General features: G+C 51.9%; 1 protein-coding gene across 3 annotated transcripts in view; it reads right to left on the bottom strand.

Annotated features, from left to right (window-relative positions):
- Positions 1-20,606, bottom strand: part of SMOC2 (SPARC related modular calcium binding 2) — a 156,715-nt gene that overhangs the window by 1,711 nt on the left and 134,398 nt on the right. For all 3 annotated transcript variants that reach the window (XM_055433167.2, XM_055433169.2, XM_088840911.1), the window contains 3 exons: positions 8,190-8,289; positions 5,728-6,002; positions 2,395-2,432 (listed from right to left, as the gene is read on the bottom strand). In XM_055433167.2, coding sequence (XP_055289142.1) covers positions 2,395-2,432; positions 5,728-6,002; positions 8,190-8,289 — 413 coding nt within the window. The remainder of the gene's footprint in view (positions 1-2,394; positions 2,433-5,727; positions 6,003-8,189; positions 8,290-20,606) is intronic.

Here is a 20,606-nt window from a genome sequence, read left to right as displayed (position 1 = left end):
TCCTCTGTCCGTGGGATTTTCCAGGCGAGAGCACTGGAGTGGGCTGCCATTCCCTTCTCCAGAGGATCTTCCTGATAGAGGAGTCGAACCTATGTTTCATGCATTGGCAGGCAGGTTCTTTACCACTGACTGACCCACCAGGGAAGCCCCACTTGGGATATAAGAATTAACTTAAAAAATAAAGGTATTTTGGGCACTTCTTAACTTCCAGCACTTTTCTTTCATTCGATGTTCAGAAATATAAGAAAAATATATGTCAATTGAGGATGTCAGCATTTATTTCACATACTGTGAGTAGCTTCAATATAGTAAACATGCTGCACAATCTCCAATCACCACGGAGTTATCACGCAAATGTGTTTTTAATAATTAATTCATGCTTCAGATTTGATGAGGCTGCTTTCTGACCATTTCCTTTTCATGCTTTCCATTCGTTATTCCATTTCTAAGAAGAAATGCAACTGAAAAGTCTGCTTACTAAGTTCCTGGAATTCTGCACTCTTTCAATTAAAATCATACAGAATGAAAAGGAGAAGCAATGTACAACCTTCTTGGTTTACTTTTCCACATAGACCCATTCCAACCAATACAAGTCAGTTCTATTTAAAATAGTGACACTTAAATATTGAGGAGAGAAAAAAGAAAAGAAAAAACAAAATAAATATTGAGGAGACATCTGGGTTGGCTTTTATCCCCCTGCTAAATATATGAACAGGTGGCAAGAAGAGATACTGCATCTCCCACAGTAAGTAAGCAAGACATTCTATTTTAATTAGTTGTGGAGAAAGATAAGCCATCACCACATTTAATCAGAGAATAAAACTGATCCGCTTTGCTGGAGGAGAAGTGGCACTAATGTTTTAACCTACATCCACATCACTTGACGGCAGGGTTCTAATCACCAGGGAATCGTGATGGAAACTGCAGGAGACACCCAGAAAAGCAGGTCACGTTTTACTTTTTATTCGATATGAGCTTCGTGCATCCCCTGAGGTGCCCTTTATTTCCTATTCTGGGTTTGGTTATTCATGCAGTGAAAGATTTTGGTGGATGGACTCTTGGTTCCTTCAAGAAGTCTTCATGGTCTTCAATCGCATTAATAAATGCCAGCTGCAGCAGGGCCTCACCCAGGATCATGGTTTGCAGTGATAAACACCACAGAAAGAGCTGGGGAGACTACCCCGGATTCCTTTTCCAAGGAAAAAGCTCAGCAGTGAGGCTTGTGCCTGGAACAGGGCTTATCTCAGACCGAGGCAGCGCATGTGTGCCCATCACCATTGTTATCTTAGGAAAACGCCGTGTGGAAGTCTTGGGAACTCAGCCAGGTAATTGCTTTCAGACCAGCCCTGCTCTAAAGCACAAGTGATTTGCGCTGGGATTTAAAAAGTTGAAGCCATATACACTTGCTCAATGAAGAAGACCAACCGGATCCTGCATCTTTCCTAATGAAATGGTTTTAAGTCACATCCTAGGTGTGTGCTGGAGGTCTCCACTCCAAACCCACAACAAATACGGGGCTTGTCTTAGGAAATGGAGACCTGACGTCAAAGAGGTGAAGACAAAACACACAACAAATTGGCCAGCCGTCTGAAGAAAGGAGGGTGTGGCCCTGGCTTTGAGGAAGGAGCCACTCACATTTATCTTCTGGAAGAGACTCTAGGCTTGAGAGGGCTGTGGTTGGGATGACACGGTCACCTCTAACTGCAGATAGGGACCCAGCCTCAGAAGAGCAGAGGGAGGTTCGTGAGCACACTGCGCAATGCTGAGAGTCCCTTCGGAGGCGGCGCTTGGTGAAAACTGAAGGGGCCCCATCCCTGCAGTCTCCCTCACCAAACATAAGAAATAAATTACAAATGCAAATCCTGGAGAACTGTTTAAATGTGTGTGTATACATACTCCCATAAAACAGGGGGACTCGGAAATCTTTCTCAAAATAATAAATAATGGAAATTTCAAGTAGCAAAAATAAATAATTAGGGAAAAAAATCTTGAAGTTGATAATTCAGCAAGTTGGTGATTTCTGACAGAATCTTGCCGGGCTCTCTGAGGCCTCACAGGGGTGTCCACAGGGCCTCACCCAGGATCACGGTTTGCAGTGGTAAACACCACAGAAAGAGCTGGGGAGACTGCTCCGGATTCCTTTTCCAGGGAAGAAGCTCAGGAGTGAGGCTCTGCCTGGAACAGGGCTTATCTCAGGCCGAGGCAGTGCATGTGTTTCTGAGCATACAGCAGGACCCTGAGAGGCCCCTCGGAGGTGGCGCTTGGTGAACAACGAGGGCCTGCATTTGTTTCTTTCTTGGAAGGGGCTTCACTTTCCCAATGAACAGAACTTCAGTTGCTATTACCCACGAGTAAAGCAGTGAGTTACCACGGCTGCAGTGTGAACATACTCACCTGTCTGTTAGAAGTGCTGTCAGCATTACCTCTAGGGGCTAGCAGGGGAGAAAGAGAGAGAGAGATTAGAAACCAAATATACTTCATTAGTAAGAGGTTCAGCAGACGCTTTCGGGAAGAGACCCGCTTCACTACGGGAGAGTCATCCGCCAGCAAACTTTGAGAAAACAGGCTTTACACACGTGCTCAGCACGGAGCTTAAATAACGGATCATAACAGCCGGTATGTAAACAAGTTCCAACAATACAGACACTCCAGTCCAGCTCAGAAGACTGTTCCATTTTGCCCCAAACTCCGCAGGCATGGCCACTTGCCGTGGGGAGCGCCTTCCTCCGTCTTTCAAGCCCCACCAGGGAGAGGGGATCCGGGCACCGCGGAGCCCAGCACGGAATGCTGGCGCTCTGAAAGCTTTGGGTTTTATATTTAAATCACGAGAATCATTTAACTGGCTTGGCTCAAAATAACTATTCCCAAATCCTGCTTGGCTCCACCTCTTGGCGTGAGCTTCTCTCAGGACCGGGACCTGGGGCCCCACCTGTGGAGATTCTTTCCTGCCCGAAACCTCTGCCTGGAACCCCAGTCGCCCCCATCACCTGCTTACCCGATACAGCGCATTGTTCCTATTTGTCTCATTTCTTGTTCCCACACTGAGATGTGCATGCTTTCTGCCTGTCTCATTTCCTGCGATGTTGCCGATGCTTCGAGCAGGAAGCACCGGATAATTATCTTTGGAATGAGTCAGGTGGAGGGCAGCACCCCGAGCCCCAGACGCCTTGATTAGTTGTTAGTGTCCATCCATTCAGTTAATAAACGAAAGAGCAAAGTTATTCCAGGTTCAAACCTCTTCTCTTGCATACTCAAGCAAACATAAACAGAGCATGATCAGTTGAAACACAAATGTATGAAGCAAATTGCAAAAACACTGAGTAAGTGGTAGCTAAATGGGCTATTTCTTTCACTTGTAGGTTTGAATGATTCAAGGATCTGGATAATGGCTGTTGCCACTCTCCACTTTGTTTGGCCTGCGACGACGACTTTATAGAGAAAGCAGGCGTTGGGCCGTTGGGCCAAATTTAGAGAATATTAAATTGATACTTTGAATCTATTCTAACCAACTGGGCTGTCAACAATTGCCAGACTTTTCTTGGTTTCTTCTACAGTAAATAGTCTGCTGATCACTGGAGGTAGCCACAGATTAAAGTTAAGTTACAGCAAGAAAAGTTAACATTTCTACGCATCTAGACCTTTGCTCTATAGATGGAAAGAATATAAATTTCATTAATGGCCCTGGGTGAAATATGCCACTCAAGACAGCAGGGAAAGCTCCATGAAGGAGTTTTTCAAAATACATAAAGAGCAAAAATATAAACTGCTAATTAATTTGAATGAAACAGAATGTACATCATTAAAATAAATATGAAGCTTCGCCACATCGATGAGAATAGCTTTCAGTGAGAAAAGGACCGTGTACCTCCCAGTTCCCAATGTGAAGCTTAGCGATGGATGGTGAGGGGGGAGGGTGATGTCATGGTATCAAATGATACAGATCACTTCCAGGTGACACTGCGCATGGCGATGTGGCTGTAAGGCAATATGCCTGAGAGAATGTAGCCAGCATGGCAATTTGGGTGAAAAGCATAATTTGGTCAAAAATGAGCATTTCTTAATTGCTGATTTTCTGTACAACTGTCATTTCAGAGGACCATGAAGGCATAATATCATCTTTTGTGAATTTTTTCCTGAACCCTTGGAAAATAGTTTTTCTGTGTTCTATCTTTTCTCAATATTTTTCAGGATATTTTTTCATTTTTTGTAATAGCAAAAATTGAGATCATGTGCCCAATAATATGTCTTAGTTGCAAAAATTTAAACACAAAATCTTGTTTAATTGCTTAAAATAAAAATGAATGTGATTAAGTATATATATTATGATCCCATTTTGTAGTGAAAATCATAGTGCATAAATATTTATGTATTTGTTGTTCAGTTGCCAAGTCACGACCCCACGGACCGTATGTATACATGGATAGAAATAGTGTTTGGAAAGCTATAGATCTGGCCTTATTTTTGTCTCAAAATAAAAGATCACATGTTATTTATGTTCTGTATTTGATTTCTCATATTTTTTAGAATTAAAAAATGCATTGTTAAGTACAGAGCAAAATAAAAAGAGAAACTGGTAACAACTTGGGTTTTTAGAAATAAACCCTCCTGAATATTTATGTTTCTTTGACTTTTCCCTATTTCAAATGACATAGGATAGGAAAAAATAAACAATAATAAACTTGAAGAAAACTAACAGTAGGAAAAAACTGAGAGAAATTCAGCAAAAATTGAAGAAAAAGAAAAAGAGCTGAAAAATCAGCTAACTTTTTATCCAAATTGCCAATGCTTGTTTTTTTAACAAATTGTCATTTTTACCACATTAGTTTATTCGGGGGAGGTCAGGGGCCACCTTTCCTTGTAGCTGAGTCAGTAAAGAATCTGCCTGCAAGGCAGACCTGGGTTCAGTTCCTGGGTCAGGAAGATGCCCTGGCGAAGGCACTGGCCGCCCACTGCAGTACTCTCGCCTGGAGAATGCCATGGACAGAGGAGCCTGGCGGGCTACAGTCCACGGGGTCACAAGAGTCGGACCCGGCTTAGCGACTAAACAGCCACCACAGGGTCCAGGGCTTTCCTGTCCCAGCTGAGCTACAAACACAGGGCGGCGTGCAGACTGCTGTCTCTGACACTCCAGACTGCTCTCAGACCTGCTTCGCGTTTCAAATGTGCTGCAAGTTCGCAACAGGAAGGTGGGGTCGCAAGACAGCAGTGGTGGGAGAGGCCCCGTGGACCCCACCAGCACCAGGGACCAAGGTATTGGCTGGTGGTCCAGCACCTTGGAACAGCGCTCGGGGGTTCCTGGGAGAGACTCGCCCAGCTGGCAGCACAGCTGAAACTGTTTCAACCATGAAGATGACTGCTTGGAAACAGGAATTATTGAGCTGCTAATAATCAGGCTGAAGGTTTGGTTGGGGGCCATGCATGGGGTCCCCAAATGGCTCCCAGGGGTCCCCAGTTTGCTCTTCAGCATCAGAAGGCGGCCACTTGGAGAAGGCAGGCTCCCCTCCCCTCCCGAGGGCAGAAGAGTTAAGACGCATCTCCAGACACCTCTGAGCTCTCCCCTTTCCAAGCCGGCTCCCCTCTGACCACTCCCCAGAGGTCTGCCTGCCTTTCCACGGGCAGGGGACCTACAGCAAAACAGCACAGCACCCTTGCCCCCACCCTCAGACTGTCGCTCAGCGGAGGCGTGGAGGGTGGCCAGGAGCGGCTGAGAGCGCGGGAAAGGCTTACTGTGGCGCCTCCTCGCGTCCGCCGTGCCCTCCTCTCTGGCCGCGCCCAGGCAGCCCATCAGCTCGCGCAGGGAGATGGACTTGTCGTTATCCACGTCACAGTATTCCACGAACTTCTTCACACACTTCTTGGGCTTGGACTTCTTCCGAAGAAACCTCTTGAAGGGCTTGATTTCCTTTTTGCCGATGTCCCCGCTGTTGTTTTTATCCAGCAGTCTGAAGTACCAGTGGACCACTCGCTCCTCCAGGGTGTGGCTGGGGTCAGGTTCCGAGAGCCTGGGAGACACGTGGGTGGTCAGGACCCCCGCCCCAGTCCTGGTCTGTCCAGAAAGGCACCCCCGCCCGGCTCTGATGTTCCCCGATAGAGGGACCCCCTGGTCTGTCCAGAAAGGCACCCCTGCCCGGCTCTGACGTTCCCCGATAGAGGGACCCCCTGGTCTGTCCAGAAAGACACCCCCGCCCGGCTCTGACGTTCCCCCATAGAGGGACCGGCTTGTCTCCCTCTCCTTCCTGAGGCTAAGGCTGCCTGGCTTTGCCCTTCAATATAAAAGTGATTTTAAAAAATAACTTAGAAAAAGAGATTGGGCAAACATTTTCAAGCTGGTTTCAAACTTGCTAACAACATGGTGAGTTTGGACAGGTCGGCCGCACCCCGGGCGTTGGCAGGCCTCGAGGACCAGGCCCGGTGGACCGCCACTCCGATCACAGGATGCCCATCTCCACTGCCCACACCCGGAGGTTTGCTACTCCTCTGACTGTGTTCCTGGGCAGGCCATTGACGTCACAGGTAAACTAAAAGGTGAAAATCAACACATGTCCTACAGTGGTAACCACGCATCTTACCCTGGATCGAAAAAGAAAGTTAGGTGTTTTAAGATTTAAGGTAAAAACTCTTCCAGGAGTTCTGCGTTTAAGGCTGACCTTGGAAACCCCACTGTTATGACGGGGTTTCTCAGTGAGCGGAAGATACCAGCAGGCGCTCAGGGAATCCCTGGTCTCGCTTCCTAGGCCGGCTGTCAATCTCTGCGTTCCCATGAGCGTCAAGAGGGAGTCAGACACTAAACGTTCCCAGGTATTAGGGCTTTCTGAGGCTGTTGACAGTTTCCCAGACCTTCAGAGGGCCTTCTAGGATGGAAATTCATTTACTGTTTTCAGCTGTAGTCTTACAGAGAAGAGCGATCTTTCTGAGAATATAAGAGGTCAGTTTGAACTTTGGGTGGCTCCATACAGTTTAACTTTCTACTGGATTCATGCTGCTGCTGCTAAGTCACTTCAGTCGTGGCCGACTCTGTGCGACCCCATAGACAGAAGCCCACCAGGCTCCCCCGTCCCTGGGATTCTCCAGGCAAGAACACTGGAGTGGGTCGCCATTTCCTTCTCCAATGTGTGAAAGTGAAAAGTGAAAGTGAAGTCGCTCAGTCGTGTCCGACCCCTAGCGACCCCACGGACTGCAGCCCACCAGGCTCCTCCATCCACGGGATTCTCCAGGCAAGAGTACTGGAGTGGCTTGCCATTGCCTTCTCCAACTGCATTCATAGCCCTGACCTTTATTCTTCTCTATTCCGACTCAAGCAGACAGAGAGAGGAGGGGTTTGAGCCAAGGGGACCGGGAAGCTTAGATTAGCTGGAATAGACGGAGCAATCACAGCTTGGGGAGGAAGGTCCCTGCTCTGAGAAAATACAGACAGCGAGGCTCCCAACCAGAAAATGTGCAGACGGATCGTCGCTAATTAACAGGGAGAGCCAGTGCTTGAGACACCGCGTCCGTTAAGCACTGGACATGACCCTCCTGTGGGCGGACAGTCACCCACAGATGAAGGTCAGCTTTGGGGACTCGACAGCATCTCAGGAAGCCGAGTTCAAAGCCTCAGCCCCAGAACCAAGTGCATCCGCCAAGCACTCAGGGCAAGCCCCCTGAAGTTCAGAAGTCAGATTCTGAACAGTGATAATGCAATTAACACCCCTGAATCACAGCCCTGGAAAGAGCTGAGAGGGCAAATGCTACGTCATACATATTTTACTAAAGAAATCCTATTTTGAGAATTTTAAATTAAACAATTTAATTGAAAGTATTTATAAAATCCAGTCACTAGCTCTGAAACGCCATTCATTGTAAAGCAGGGAGCCCTCTGCGCCGGGTTCTCCCACAGCCCCCTCTCCCCCGCCCAGCATCCGCGACCCCGCCTGATGGAACCTGGGGAAACCTCAGGGCCTCGGCCTGGTCCCACGCTGGCAACATCCTCACAGGACTGATCGCATTACAGGAAAACCTGCTGAGCAGACCTCCTCCAGACACGGGTGAGGACCTCACGCCTGGGGAGGGGCCTCCTCGCTCCAGGCCCTGCTGTGCCCGCTAAGCCACCCCCGAGACTCCAGTGGCTCGACTCTGCCCTCCAGCTTCCGAGAGCCCCCGACCACCAGACTCCGTCCTAGCCCCCTGCTCTGAGGTCAAGCGCAACGCACCTGCCGGGGGCGGAGGGATCGGAGACTGCGTGGACCATGTCTGTGGACAGCGCATCCAGCACACTTGTCAGAAACTCGTTCTTTTTGGCACCAGGACAACCTGAGGAAAAATAAATAAAAACAAGTACAGACATCTTTTCACATTTCCCAGAACTCAGAGGGCACAGCAGATGTCCCTGCAATGGGAAGAAGGGCTGGTGTAGGAGTCAGAAATCTGGGCATCGGGCACGTGATGTCAGTGAGTTCATTTGAACGCCTGCGGGTACGCTGCAGTCCACACATGTTGATTCTAAACCCCAGCTTCTGAAAACCACAGTCTCTAAGAGTTCTTGAATTATTTCGTGACACACAGACTCCTGGGCATTATCATCTCACTGGTGCCCAAAGCGGCAGTCCCAGGCAGGGGGCATCACTGCCCCCATTACGTAGGGATCCCCGAGGCTGGGAGCCACCCAGGCTCACATGGCTGGAGGAGGGTGCGCTGGCGTCTGCTCAGATGAACCTGAGACAGAAGAGGCCTCGTGGCCTTCGAGTAATTCTGCAGTGGAGCTCACCTGAAGCTCAACATTCCACAACACTCCTCACCTGCAAGAAGGTGAGGGTCCCTAAGTCCCCTCCACCCTCAGCGTTTCGGAATGAAGAGACGCAGCTGGGCACATCTTTCCTGGACTCCGAGAAGCAGGAGGAAACCTCCACAGGGATCGGATGGCAGTGCTGTGTGCGGCAGCCAAGTCACTCAAGACCCGCGTGTTTACACAGTCGGAGAGCTGGGGTTTCACAGACCTCCTTTTGACACTTGAGTTTTTGTTATTATTATTCAAGCACATGTTAATTGCCTGTAGCAGGAATCCATTTCCGCTGGTTTCCACTTCGTTAAATATACATATCAGAAAACAGATGCGAATCCCTAAGGGTCAGGAGAGGGTGAAAAAAGAGCTGTGTTGTTCCCCTATGAATACAATTAGCAAAGTAGATTGTGATCTAGGGGAAACCCCCAGGGAGAACGTTACTTTTCAAGGAAAAAATAAAATATCACATTAAAGATTCCCTGGGGAGGAAGCAGCGGACTTGCGGCTGCAAGCATGTCTGGGACAGTCATCTAACGTGGGGACTTCACCCGCTCCAGGACAGGGCAGTGTCCTCGGCACGGTGTGTCTAGGACAGTCATCTGGCATGGTCATCACCCGCTCCAGGACAGGCAGCGCCCTCGGCATGGTGCTGAGCTCCCACAGAGGAGCCTGCTGACCGCCGAGAGGGCAGAGGACAGCAAGCAGGCCCGAGTTGCAGGCCGGCTGCATTGCTGGGCTGGTTCCCACCCGGGGAAGGCAGGGGTGTCCCAGAGGGTGCACACCACCCACCCCAGCCCCAGCTGCCTCCCCAGGAATCCCCACACCCCGCTGGCCTGCGGACACCAGAGAGGGATATGGGCCTGGGTCTGAGGAAGGCCGAACTGAGGACACTGCTGGGGGCCAGACAGCTGTAAGGATGGATGACGCTGGCTGAAGTGGTGAGTATGACTTCAGTGGGCATCAACCCCGCTTACATTTGCTGCCCATTTAATCATATCCCCCAAATGAGGTAAAGGTTTTTAATTGGAAAATGAGATATATTCATCATGAAACAAGACTGCTGCTGCTGCTGCTAAGTCACTTCAGTCGTGTCCGACTCTGTGTGACCCCATAGACGGAAGGCCACCAGGCTCCCCCGTCCCTGGGATTCTCCAGGCAAGAACACTGGAGTGGGTCGCCATTTCCTTCTCCAATGTGTGAAAGTGAAAAGTGAAAGTGAAGTCGCTCAGTCGTGTCCGACCCTTAGCGACCCCACGGACTGCAGCCTACCAGGCTCCTCCATCCATGGGATTTTCTAGGCAAGAGACTAATCTCATCTAAAAGATTTAGAAGGCTTTAACACAGAGAACAGTTAACATTGAAAGTTTAATCTACTTCTAAACCAAGAAATATTAAGTCAAGGCTGCTATAGCATTTTTTTTTACCATGGTATAAATTACAGACTTTAAAGTGCAGGTATCTTCCTGTTCAGGATTATATTTTGCAGTTGAGAGGTCACTTCAGCCCAACAAAAGAATGCCTTTCACGCTTATTTTCAAACACACCGACCTTCACCTGATTGAAGCAAAGGACAAGATGGTTTAGGCGCCAAGACAGGGAGCTGCTGCTCCCGAGACGGTTCCCGCCCACGCCGCGCGGACATGGACACGAGCTTTGACGTGAGCAACAGAAGCACACCTGCGACGTCAGCCCGCGATGGACTCGACAGCAGTGCTGCGCTCCCTCCACAAGCCCGTGTTCAGCCCTGGATGGAGGCCTGGCACTCGGCGGTGAGCAGCCCTCAGATCCAGCAGATCCCCGGCGCGCGGATCCGCGTCCTCACCTGGCATGACCGGGAGAAGGACATGCGGGTCTCGCTCTGACACCTGCGGCTGCTGGTTTCCAGGACAACCCTCATGAAACAGAAATAGCTGCACCCCTTCTGAATACGTGTGCGAACAAGTAGGGCCGGGGCAGCACACACTGTGGCCAGCATCATGGGAAAATAATCCCCACAGGCGATGAGATGGTTGAATGGCATCATCGGCTCAATGGACGTGAATCTGAGCGAACTCCGGGAGACGGTGAAGGACAGGGAAGCCTGGCGTGCTGCAGGCCATGGGGTTGCAGAGTCGGACACCACTTAGCAACTGGACAACAACGACAATTCGCCAGGCAGCATCGAAGGCTGATAGGCTGAGGACGGAGAGGGGGCAAGGACCACCTTCGCCTCCTGCCTGCACCTCCCCCGCCGCTTGCCCAGCTCTCCTGGGAGGACGCCTCCTCCTGGGAATACAGGAGTCCCAGGCCTGCTCATCCTCCACGATGTTTGTAAAAATGAGAAGAAATCCAAAGGGAAAACTCAGAGCACGCACGGTTAAGAAGTGGCTTCTGGTTATATGAGAGACGACAGTGGCACCGCGAAATGGACTGGGCCTCCCAAGGAGCCTCAGAGCTGGGGGACAAAGGGAGCCAAGTCCCCAGCCATCGGGTTTCCCAGGAAGCACAGAGCAGCCCCTAGCTTCCCTCATGCTCGCCCCCTGGGGCCGCAGCGACCACTGCAGAGCTTCGAGTCCTGCCTGTAGGCCACGGGCCATACCCAGCAGCCTCCTGAGCCCTGGGCCCAGCTCAGTGGGCTGCTCACCTGGGGACAGCGGGTACACACCTGAGGGGGCCCAGCCTCCCACGCGGCAGCGCACCTCCACTTCTTCTGCCCACAGGGCCTCACACGACTCCCAGCACCCATAAACCTCGTGCCGGGGAAACCGCGGCCAGCGGGCTCCATGACGGGACCCAGAGTCACCGAATATTTGTGTCCACCCGCAGGATGTGGAGCAGGCCCGGAGGGCTTGGGTCGGGGGCGGCTCATGTCAGGGACAGCACCGCCCCAGGACCTTCCACAGAGACCTGACAGCCCGTTAAAGAGACACTTGTGTGGGGGAACCAGATGGCCCTTCTCCAAGTTGGAAGCAGAAGGGCTGCAACCATTTATTTACACATTCAAGGCAAAATCCAGCATCCTGCTTGGCTTGGAAATGCTCAGTTGATTTCACTTATCTGTGAAATCCAAGGAAAATACTTGGCATCCTGTCGGAGTCCTGTGCAGACACTCAGGTTCTAAACCCGGCCTGACCCGCGTGAGCGGGTGGCTGCGTCCCAGCCTCAGTCCTTAGGCCCAGCGAGCTCCTCAGCAGCGAGCCGGCTGGCCGCTGCTCCCCAGACACCAGGCGCCGTGTGGCCCCAGGGAACCTGGTTCATAGCTGATGCCTTAAAAATTATTTGACTTGTTAACTCTTAAAATGAATGCTCTGCCATGTCTATGAGACATCTTTATTTTTTAAAATAAGATGTTTTTGGTGTAGAAATCACTGACTTCAGCAACTTGACTGTTTCATCTTTTCCCTTTTTCTTGCAAATAAAGATGGAAGCATTTTCGGGGCTGAGACCTCGACCACATTGGGAAACTCCACTCCGCGTGGGAACTGGCATCTGCTTCTCTCCCGTGGCCCAGCACACTCAGGATCTCCCTTGAAAGGAAAGCCAGCACTGACAGGGAAGGCTGGTTGGCGCTATCCTCATCGGACAGTGTTGGACACAGTACGCAGTGTTGGACCGTGTCAGCCAACACCGATGCCCAACTGAGGTCTGCGCGTCACCCAGCAGGTGAGGTCTGGGGGCTGTGGGTCCACTGCTGACCGGTGACCAGACAGGGTGAAGGGCCAGGGGACAGTGACAGCCGTCAGTCGGGCATTAAAGTGGGCTTAAAAGCTTCATCCGGCTGGTTCATTATTTCAAATGTCTATAAAACCAGCATAGCTGAGAAATAACATAGAATGGAAACAAGACAGCTTTCTCTGCTTTTTGGTCCCTCTGAGGAGCTGTGTGTGCCTGCACACGCATCCATCCCACCACAATTATCTACTTCCCTGTCCACAGTTTTAACTCCTCAAGTTTTGGAAGTCTGCCTTCTCCCAAGCTTTTAAGAATTTATCACACAAATTTTCAGGGAAGTCTAGTTTTGCGCAATTTCCCAGAGTCACATGAACACATCTGACCTGCAGGGTGTGGGTCAGAAGCGAGAGCCGCCATCCGCTGCCCCCAAAGGCTGAGAGACGGGGATTAAATCGCACCTGTTCTTCTAGAAACGTGATGACAAACACTGTAACTGTCTCTCTGCAATGGATTAAACCACTCTTGCCCAAAGACTAACACGATCTACAAATTGCTAACCTATGTGAATTTTCAGTTCATTTCAGTCACTCAGTCATGTCCGACTCTTTGCGACCCCATGGACTGCAGCACGCCAGGCCTCCCTGTCCATCACCAACTCCCGGAGTTTGCTCAAACTCATGTCCATCGAGTCAGTGATGCCATCCAACCATCTCATCCTCTGTTGTCCCCTTCTCTTCCTGCCTTCAGTCTGCAGATTTTAAATCCCTTTATTTCATGTACAATATTTTGGACTACATAAACGCAGCTGAGTAGTTCGTAATTTCTTTCTCGATGATCTTCACCGGACAGTGAGCGTGAACTCAGGATGAACCGTCTGTTCTGCTTTCCTGTGTGTTACTGGCAGGGCAGGGGGAGCTGCAACGAGCTCCCTGCACAAACCATGTCCCCCCGACCCTGAACATCACCTCCATCCCCGTGTGCAGAGGAAGTGGGTTTGTTCCCTGGAGGGAGGCACCTCCTGCAGATGAGCAGGCAGAAGTGACGCATCAAATAAGACCACCCTTGGCTGGTCAGTTACAGAAGTGGGAGGTGGAACGGCGGGACCCTGGTCCTTGCAGCTTAACTCACAGCAGAGCAGTGGAAGGGAGGAGTGAAGGTCTGCAGACTCCGGCACCATGTGGAGGGTCCCTGAGACCCAAGGCTCGGCAGGGAGACAGTCTGCAGCCCGGAGCGTGAGGGACCGGGCTCTCCTCTCCGCAGCTTCCGACAGCGCAGCCTCTGAGGTCTGCTCTGACCTCCACCCCCTCTTGAGCCCACAGCCCCGTTTCCACTCGGCCAGGACACCAGGCTCCTTCCTAGTCCAGGCTCTCCTCAGCTAGACTTGGAGCTGGCGTGCTGTTTCCCACACAATGACATGCCCCAAACGCCTACAACAGGCCCATCTCAGGCCCTGGGGTCCCGGCATCCCACCTGGGGCACCAGGGTCCAGAGAAGGGGTCCCCACACCTGGAGCTCCTGCAGCTGCACTGACCTCACCTCCCACCCCAACACTCCCACCGCAGGACAACCTGCCTTAGTTTAATAAGTGCCTTTTTCTTCATTTTTAACTTTATATGCAGTTCAAATGTTAAAAACATTAAACAAAAGTAATCAGAAAAGTTCTTAAAGTGCGTTTTAAATGCACCTGCAGCTAAAAAACAGTGCAGAAAATATCTTTATAAACATCCCCGCCAGCTGGGAATTGAGTGTCTCGGTCGAGACGACAGCGTTTAGACTTCCCTGGTGGCCCAGTGGTTAGGAGCCTGCCTGCCAGTGCAGGGCCCACGGGCTCCATCCCCGGCAGGAGGGCTCAGTCTGCTGCAGAGCAACCGAGCCTATGCACCGCGACCTCTGAAGCCCACGAGCCCTGAGCCTGTGCTCTGCAGCCAGAGACGCTGCCACAGTGAGAACTCAGCACCGCAGCCAGAGAGGAGCCGCTGCTCGCCACAGCACAAGCTGGGGTCGGCGACGAAGACCCAGCACAGCCCCAGATGAATAAAGAGCAGGGCTTACAAGCAAAGAAGAAGACAGCACGGAACCAGGAGGCCTCGCACTGCAGCAGAGACTTAATCAGGATGCCTCCTCATACATTTTTGGGCTTCCCTGGTGGCTCAGTGGGAAAGAATCTGCCTGCAATGTGGGAGACCTGGGTTGGATCCCTGGGTCAGGAAGATCCCCTGGAGGAGAGCCCGGCAACCCACTCCAGTATTCTTGCCTAGAGAATCGCATGGACAGAGGAGCCTGGTGGGCTGCAGTCCATGGGGTTGCAAAGAGTCAGACACGACTGAGCGACGGAGCACACACACACACACACATACACACACACACACACACACACACATACACACATACACACACACACCCGTTCATACTTTAGGACACCTATGTGGAACACAGTAAGTTCATTCCCACAAAAGGAAAAGCACAAAAGTTTCCAGCCTTAAGGTTAAAAGCAACATCACTACTCCTCTGTATTAGCTCTATCTTTTCTAACATTTACATATTTTATATATTTATTTTCATATTTTCTGCACTTTTTCATTATAAACAAAGAGGATTTTAGGCTTGAGGCTGTGCTTTGATTACTTAACATTCAGTAATGCACTGGTGAACGTGAGGGCTTGGCTGAATCCACACCAAAGGGACCTGGGAAGTCCTCCTCCTGGAGACGTGGTCAGAGGAACTCGGGCTCGGAGAGGCCTCCTCCTGGTGCTCTCACACCTGAGGCTCCGTGGGTGGATGCGGTGCACTCGGGCCTGTGGCCTTAGTTCTCCTTCGGGTGGGTCAGCTGAGCCCAGTAGGTGAGCCAGGAGTTGGCACCAGCTGCTGAGTTCAGTGGGATGTGTACTCGAGAGACAGTGTGTGTGTCCCCGAGCCCCCGACACTTCTCAAGGACAACAGCACATCCTCAGACATTTGTGTGATAACTATTAGGCATGCCTTCTGTGAAAAGGACTGCGCTTACCCTCAAGGAGCTTATAAAATAAAGCAGTGGTGACAAAAGAGGAGGGCTGATGGTGACAGATGTAGGAATCGACCTGCGGGATCCTGCCATGCTGGGGACTGTCCCCAAGGAGTTAAGAAACAGGAGCGTTTGAGGACACACGTTCCCCTGATAATGAAGTGTCTTGACCTGCAGATGCTCTTCCCAGGATGAGGGTCACCGGAGATGGTTCCCGATCCATGGGCTCCATCCTCCCCTCCCTGTCTCTCAGACTTTACCCGGCTCTTCTGAGCACAAGGTCTTGAATGATCCCTGACCATGAAATGGGTACGTGGAGCATCTTAAAGACCATGGAGGAGGAGTCAGCAGTGACTGTCTTCTCTTGAAACCTGGCACACCGGCCCTTCTTCCCATCCTTGCTCCAGCACCAGACATGACGTGAGGCTGTGTGGGCAGCTCCCCCCACTCAACTTGACGAGACAGACTGCAGGGCCACGGCCAGGACAGAGCACATCCTTACTGAAGAGGAGGCTCCTGAGGAGACGTGGCCGGGTCCACGTGGTGCCGACCGCCCTCTGGAGGGGTGCTGACTGCCAGACTCAGCTCAGTGCCCCAGCGTCTCTCGGAGAACCGAGGTCGCCGTGCCTGGAAATTGCGTGTGTCTATTTACGACTCAGGAGAGAGTGGTGATGCTGTGCTGGGTACAGAAGCATCTCTTCCCGCTTTTGGACTCATGCATTTCTTTATTCACTGCCCGTTCTCCACCAGTGGGCCCAGCAGTGCAGGCAGGTGTTGCTGAGAGCATTTCCGAACTATTCCCTGAGACAACGGGCACCTTCCCGTGTGGGCTGAGCCAGGGCTGGAAGGACAGCTGCTGACTGGCAAGTGTTCTAGGGCTGGGAATGCAGCAACAGTGACAAAGCTCACACTCCAGCCCCAGGGATGACGGCCACGTGCCCGGCGGGCACGCACTTGGCACCGCCCAGAGTGGCACCCGCCCCAGGCCCGGGAGGATCTAAGGCGATATCCCGTCAATGAGCAACGGCAGATGGAGTCTCGCCTGTGTAACCAGACTGATGTCCGGCTGATCCAGGTGACCCCGGGGTGCAGGGGGGTCTCTGCCCCAGGAGCTAAGCATGAAGACAGCAGCAGCCGCAGCACCCCTCACCCCGCAGCCCAGCACCCGCCCGGCCCGGCCAGAGGAAGGAGAGAGTGGGTGGCCTGGGCCCAGCGACCCACAGCCCAGGAGTCCAGACACAGGCCGGGTGCTTCCTTCCTGCCTCCCCTCCAGGGGAGAAAGCTTCCTTCCCAGACTCCTGGTTCATCTCCCTTCAGCCTTGCTCAACGGCTCAGCCCTCTCACACCCTTTATGAGGAACTGCAGAAAGAGCCAGGCTAAACAACCAGGTAGACGGCCTGCGTGCGTTCGTACCACAAACCCTAAGAAGCCCTCATCTCCGTCGTAAACAATAAGCCTCTGCTCCATGATGTGCTTGTAAATTGCACTTTAAAGCACCCAAGAGCTTGACTGGATTTCAAGCGAGGTTGCCTTTTGCTACACTTCTAAAATATTAACAGTGAGCCAGTGTTTTCATAGCCACCCCAGAGTGTTCAATCAAGGGCGATTTCTGCCACCTCCCGAACTGCCAATCAGCACCTGGGTCCCTTCAGGAGAGACGGAGGCAGGGATTGGAGGTCTGCACCCTGCCCTTCCCATCCGCAGAGGCTCTGCGCCTGCCCTGGCTTCCCTCCCTTCCTTCTGCCCGGTCAGAACCCTGATCTCAGCACAGCTGAGGGGGAGGGGAGCGGAGGGAGGAGAGAGCAGGGACAGGGACACACGCACAGCGTGTGAGAGGACGCCCCACCGGGAACCGTGCAACAACAGTGACCACGTAGCCCACAGAGGAGCCGAGGAGCGGGGGGTGAAGGGCGCAGCCGAGGGAGCCCAGAGGCCCACCAGCCAGTCTCCGGGCCACCCGGGGTTCTAACCACCCGAAGGCATGGGGCGATCACCTCCTCGGAGCCCCAACACGGAAGCAATGCTCGTGAGGTGACAGAGTGGGACTGCGTGCTGCCTGGGAGGGGAGTGGGCCAGGGCCACCCCCGCTCACAGCCCCAGCCTCCCACCCCCGCACCAGGCAGCAAATGGAACAGGGACCTGGGCCATCTCTGCAACCCTGTGATTCGGGGGCAAATTTAAACCAGGCATGAGGGACAAGAGGTAGACGTCACCCCACCTCCGGTTAAGTACCCTCCTCAGCCGTGCCAGCCACGGGCCTGCAGACTCTCTGCTCTGCTGAGGCAGAAGGTGGATGCCTCCAGGAATCTGCTCGAACATCTGCCTCTCAGGACCAAACCAAGTCCCAGCTTTAATCAGTTTCACTGCAAAGGCTAGGGTGAACCTTCACAGATAGCACTGTAAGAAAAGCTGCCTCGATGATTTTTCTGGTTCTTCCCTACTGAGTGGAAGCAGTTATGTCCTTGGCAGAATTTGGGCAAGTCACCAAAGGCTGGGTCTTGCAGAAGCAGAAGGTCGGGTCACATTCTGGAAGTGACTCAAGCAACATGTCTTGGGTTTTGGTTTGTTTTTTCCTCTATGTCCAGACCTGCCACTCAGAGCCGAAAATGGTGAATTCGGTCGACAATTTGATGAACGAGACAAGAAACTACAGCCGAATCTAAACAAAGAAAACTCTATACTGAAAGCATCCACTTCTGAAACCTTTCTAAGGATGAGGGTCCCAAGCCGTCCAAACTCCACGGTCGCCTGCCAGGTCTAGCCGGCTCCAGCTCAGAGTACACATGCATGAACAAAAGCACTCGAGAGTCATTTTCTCCTTTTAAAAAAAGTTTGCTTCTTCCTCATGTCACTTCAACTCTTTGCCTCAATTTCAAAGTCTTCTCTTTGTTTGAGTCACAAATAGCCTGACTGATAACAAGACAACATCCCAGACTTCAGAGCTGTTTTGAGGTTAGTGACCGAACCATTACAGACCCCACACGATTTGCTGCCCGATCCTGCACTGTCTTCCCGGGTGGGGCTCGGGGCCACGCTGATGGCAACCGTCCCCCCGTCGGAGAATCACCGCTTTCCTCACCAGCCCTGCAGCTCTAAGTCTGACCTCTGCTTCACTCCTCTGCGCCCAGGGCCCCCCACGCCCACCCCAGCCCTCTAAGCCCCAAGTCCGCCCAGGACCCTCCACGCCAGAATCCTCAGCCTTCCTCCAAGCCCCTGACAACAACAAAAAGTCTGTAACCACAGATTAAAGCTACTTGACGGCCATTGCCACAGGAGACGCTTTAAAAACATACTTCGCCCACGTCTGACTCAGGGACGCGCACTGTTTGAAACTACGGCCCCAAAGACACGGGGTTTCCTGGCTTGACCGAGTGTGATGAAGCTGGATCTAGGGAGTGAACAAGAGTCCAAACAGGGCTGCACTTACGAACTTGCATTTCCATCAGAAAATGGGCGATAATGCCCTTCAAAGGCGCATCATTTCTCTTGGGGCTAAAGCCTGCACTCCCCTAGGCATCCATGTGGGCCGTCCCAGAGGGGCCAGTGGGCTCGGTCGGGCAGAAGCTGGTGGAGCTGGAAGTCGCTGTCGGGTCAGCGGCGGGTGGGGAGGTGGACCGGCAGGGGCTGCCCTGAAGCTCCCCCTTAGTGAGCAGAGCAGAGAAGCGACTCTTGGGTTTGTGCAGCTGCATCGGGGCCATCGGGTCATGTATCACGTGCCAGAGGGTCCTGGCGAGACGCAGCGCCCCAGCGAGGGCTGCGTCCTCGGGTCAGCGCGTCCTCAGGGGCCCAGGGCTCAGTGCCAAATGTCCACTCCATGGAGCAGTGCTCCCACATCAGGATACGTGTTTACAGAACAAACTCTCGGACTTATTCTCGTGCACCTCCTGAAACGATTTGAGCGAAAGCCCTGGGCATTTCTCACCAGAAACTGTTGAACCTGTGAACATTCTATGTGGAAGATTCTTGTCTTCAAAGCTGCCTTAAAACAGATGGATTCACACCTTTGTCTGTGTTGGTCACCCAGTCGTGTCCACCTCTTTGCGACCCCATGGACTGCAGCCCACCAGGCTCCTCCAAAGACAGAGGGTGGGGGTGGGGGATTAACACAAAACACTAAGGAGGGTAGAGAAGGAAGGCTTACAAAACGAAAGGCTGGAGTGGGAGCTAGAAGCCCCTTGAGCACCAAGGCACCCCTGAAAGGCAGCCCGGGGATGCAGTGGGCTGCGGGGCTCTGTGCTCCACTGCCTGCACTGCAGGGAGACGGCTCTGCAGTCTGGAATGTAAACCCTCCCATGGGAGCCCGCTGGGCGCCGCCTCCTTGGTCCCCGTGGGAGCAAAATAAATAAATGAATAAACAAAAGCAACTCCAGATACAGAGAACAGACTAGGGAAGGAGACGGAAAGGTGGGAGGGAGGCACAGGTAAAGGAGTCATCTGTGTGGTGACCGGGGGGAACCCCACTGTGGTGGGAGATCAAGGTCGTGCAGATGAATTAGAAACAGTGTTGTACACGTGAGTTCTGTTCAGTTGCTCAGTCGTGTCCGACTCTTTGTGACCCCATGAACCGCAGCACACCGGGCCTCCCTGAACATCACCAACTCCCGCAGTCCACCCAAACCCATGTCCATTGATCAGTGATGCCATCCAGCCATCTCATCCTCTGTCATACCCTTCTCCTCCTGCCCTCAATCTTTCCCAGCATCAGAGTCTTTTCCAATGAATCAGCTCTTTGCATCAGGTGGCCAAAGTATTGGAGTTTCAGCTTCAACATCAGTCCTTCCAGTGAACACCCAGGACTGATCTCCTTTAGAATGGACTGGTTGGATCTCCTTGCAGTCCAAGGGACTCTCAAGAGTCTTCTCCAACAACACAGGTTAAAAGCATCAATTCTTCAGAGCTTAGCTTTCTTTATAGTCCAACTCTCACATCCATACATGACCACTGGAAAAACCATAGCCTTGACTAGATGGACCTTTGTTGATAAAGTAATGTCTCTGTTTTTTAATATGCTGTCTAGATTGGTCATAACTTTCCTTCCAAGGAGTAAGCGTCTTTTAATTTCATGGCTGCAATCAGCATCTGCAGTGATTTTGGAGCCAAAAAAAAAAAAAGTCTGACACTGTTTCCACTGTTTTCCCATCTATTTGCCATGAAGTGATGGGACCAGATGCCATGATCTTAGTTTTCTGAATGTTG

The sequence above is a fragment of the Moschus berezovskii genome, chromosome 10, assembly GCF_049115385.1.
Source record: "Moschus berezovskii isolate FMDL1 chromosome 10, NW_MosBer_1.0, whole genome shotgun sequence".
Lineage (NCBI taxonomy): Eukaryota > Metazoa > Chordata > Mammalia > Artiodactyla > Moschidae > Moschus > Moschus berezovskii.
The sequence above is the reverse complement of the archived record's forward strand: the minus strand, read 5'-3'. Positions and strand labels throughout refer to the sequence as shown.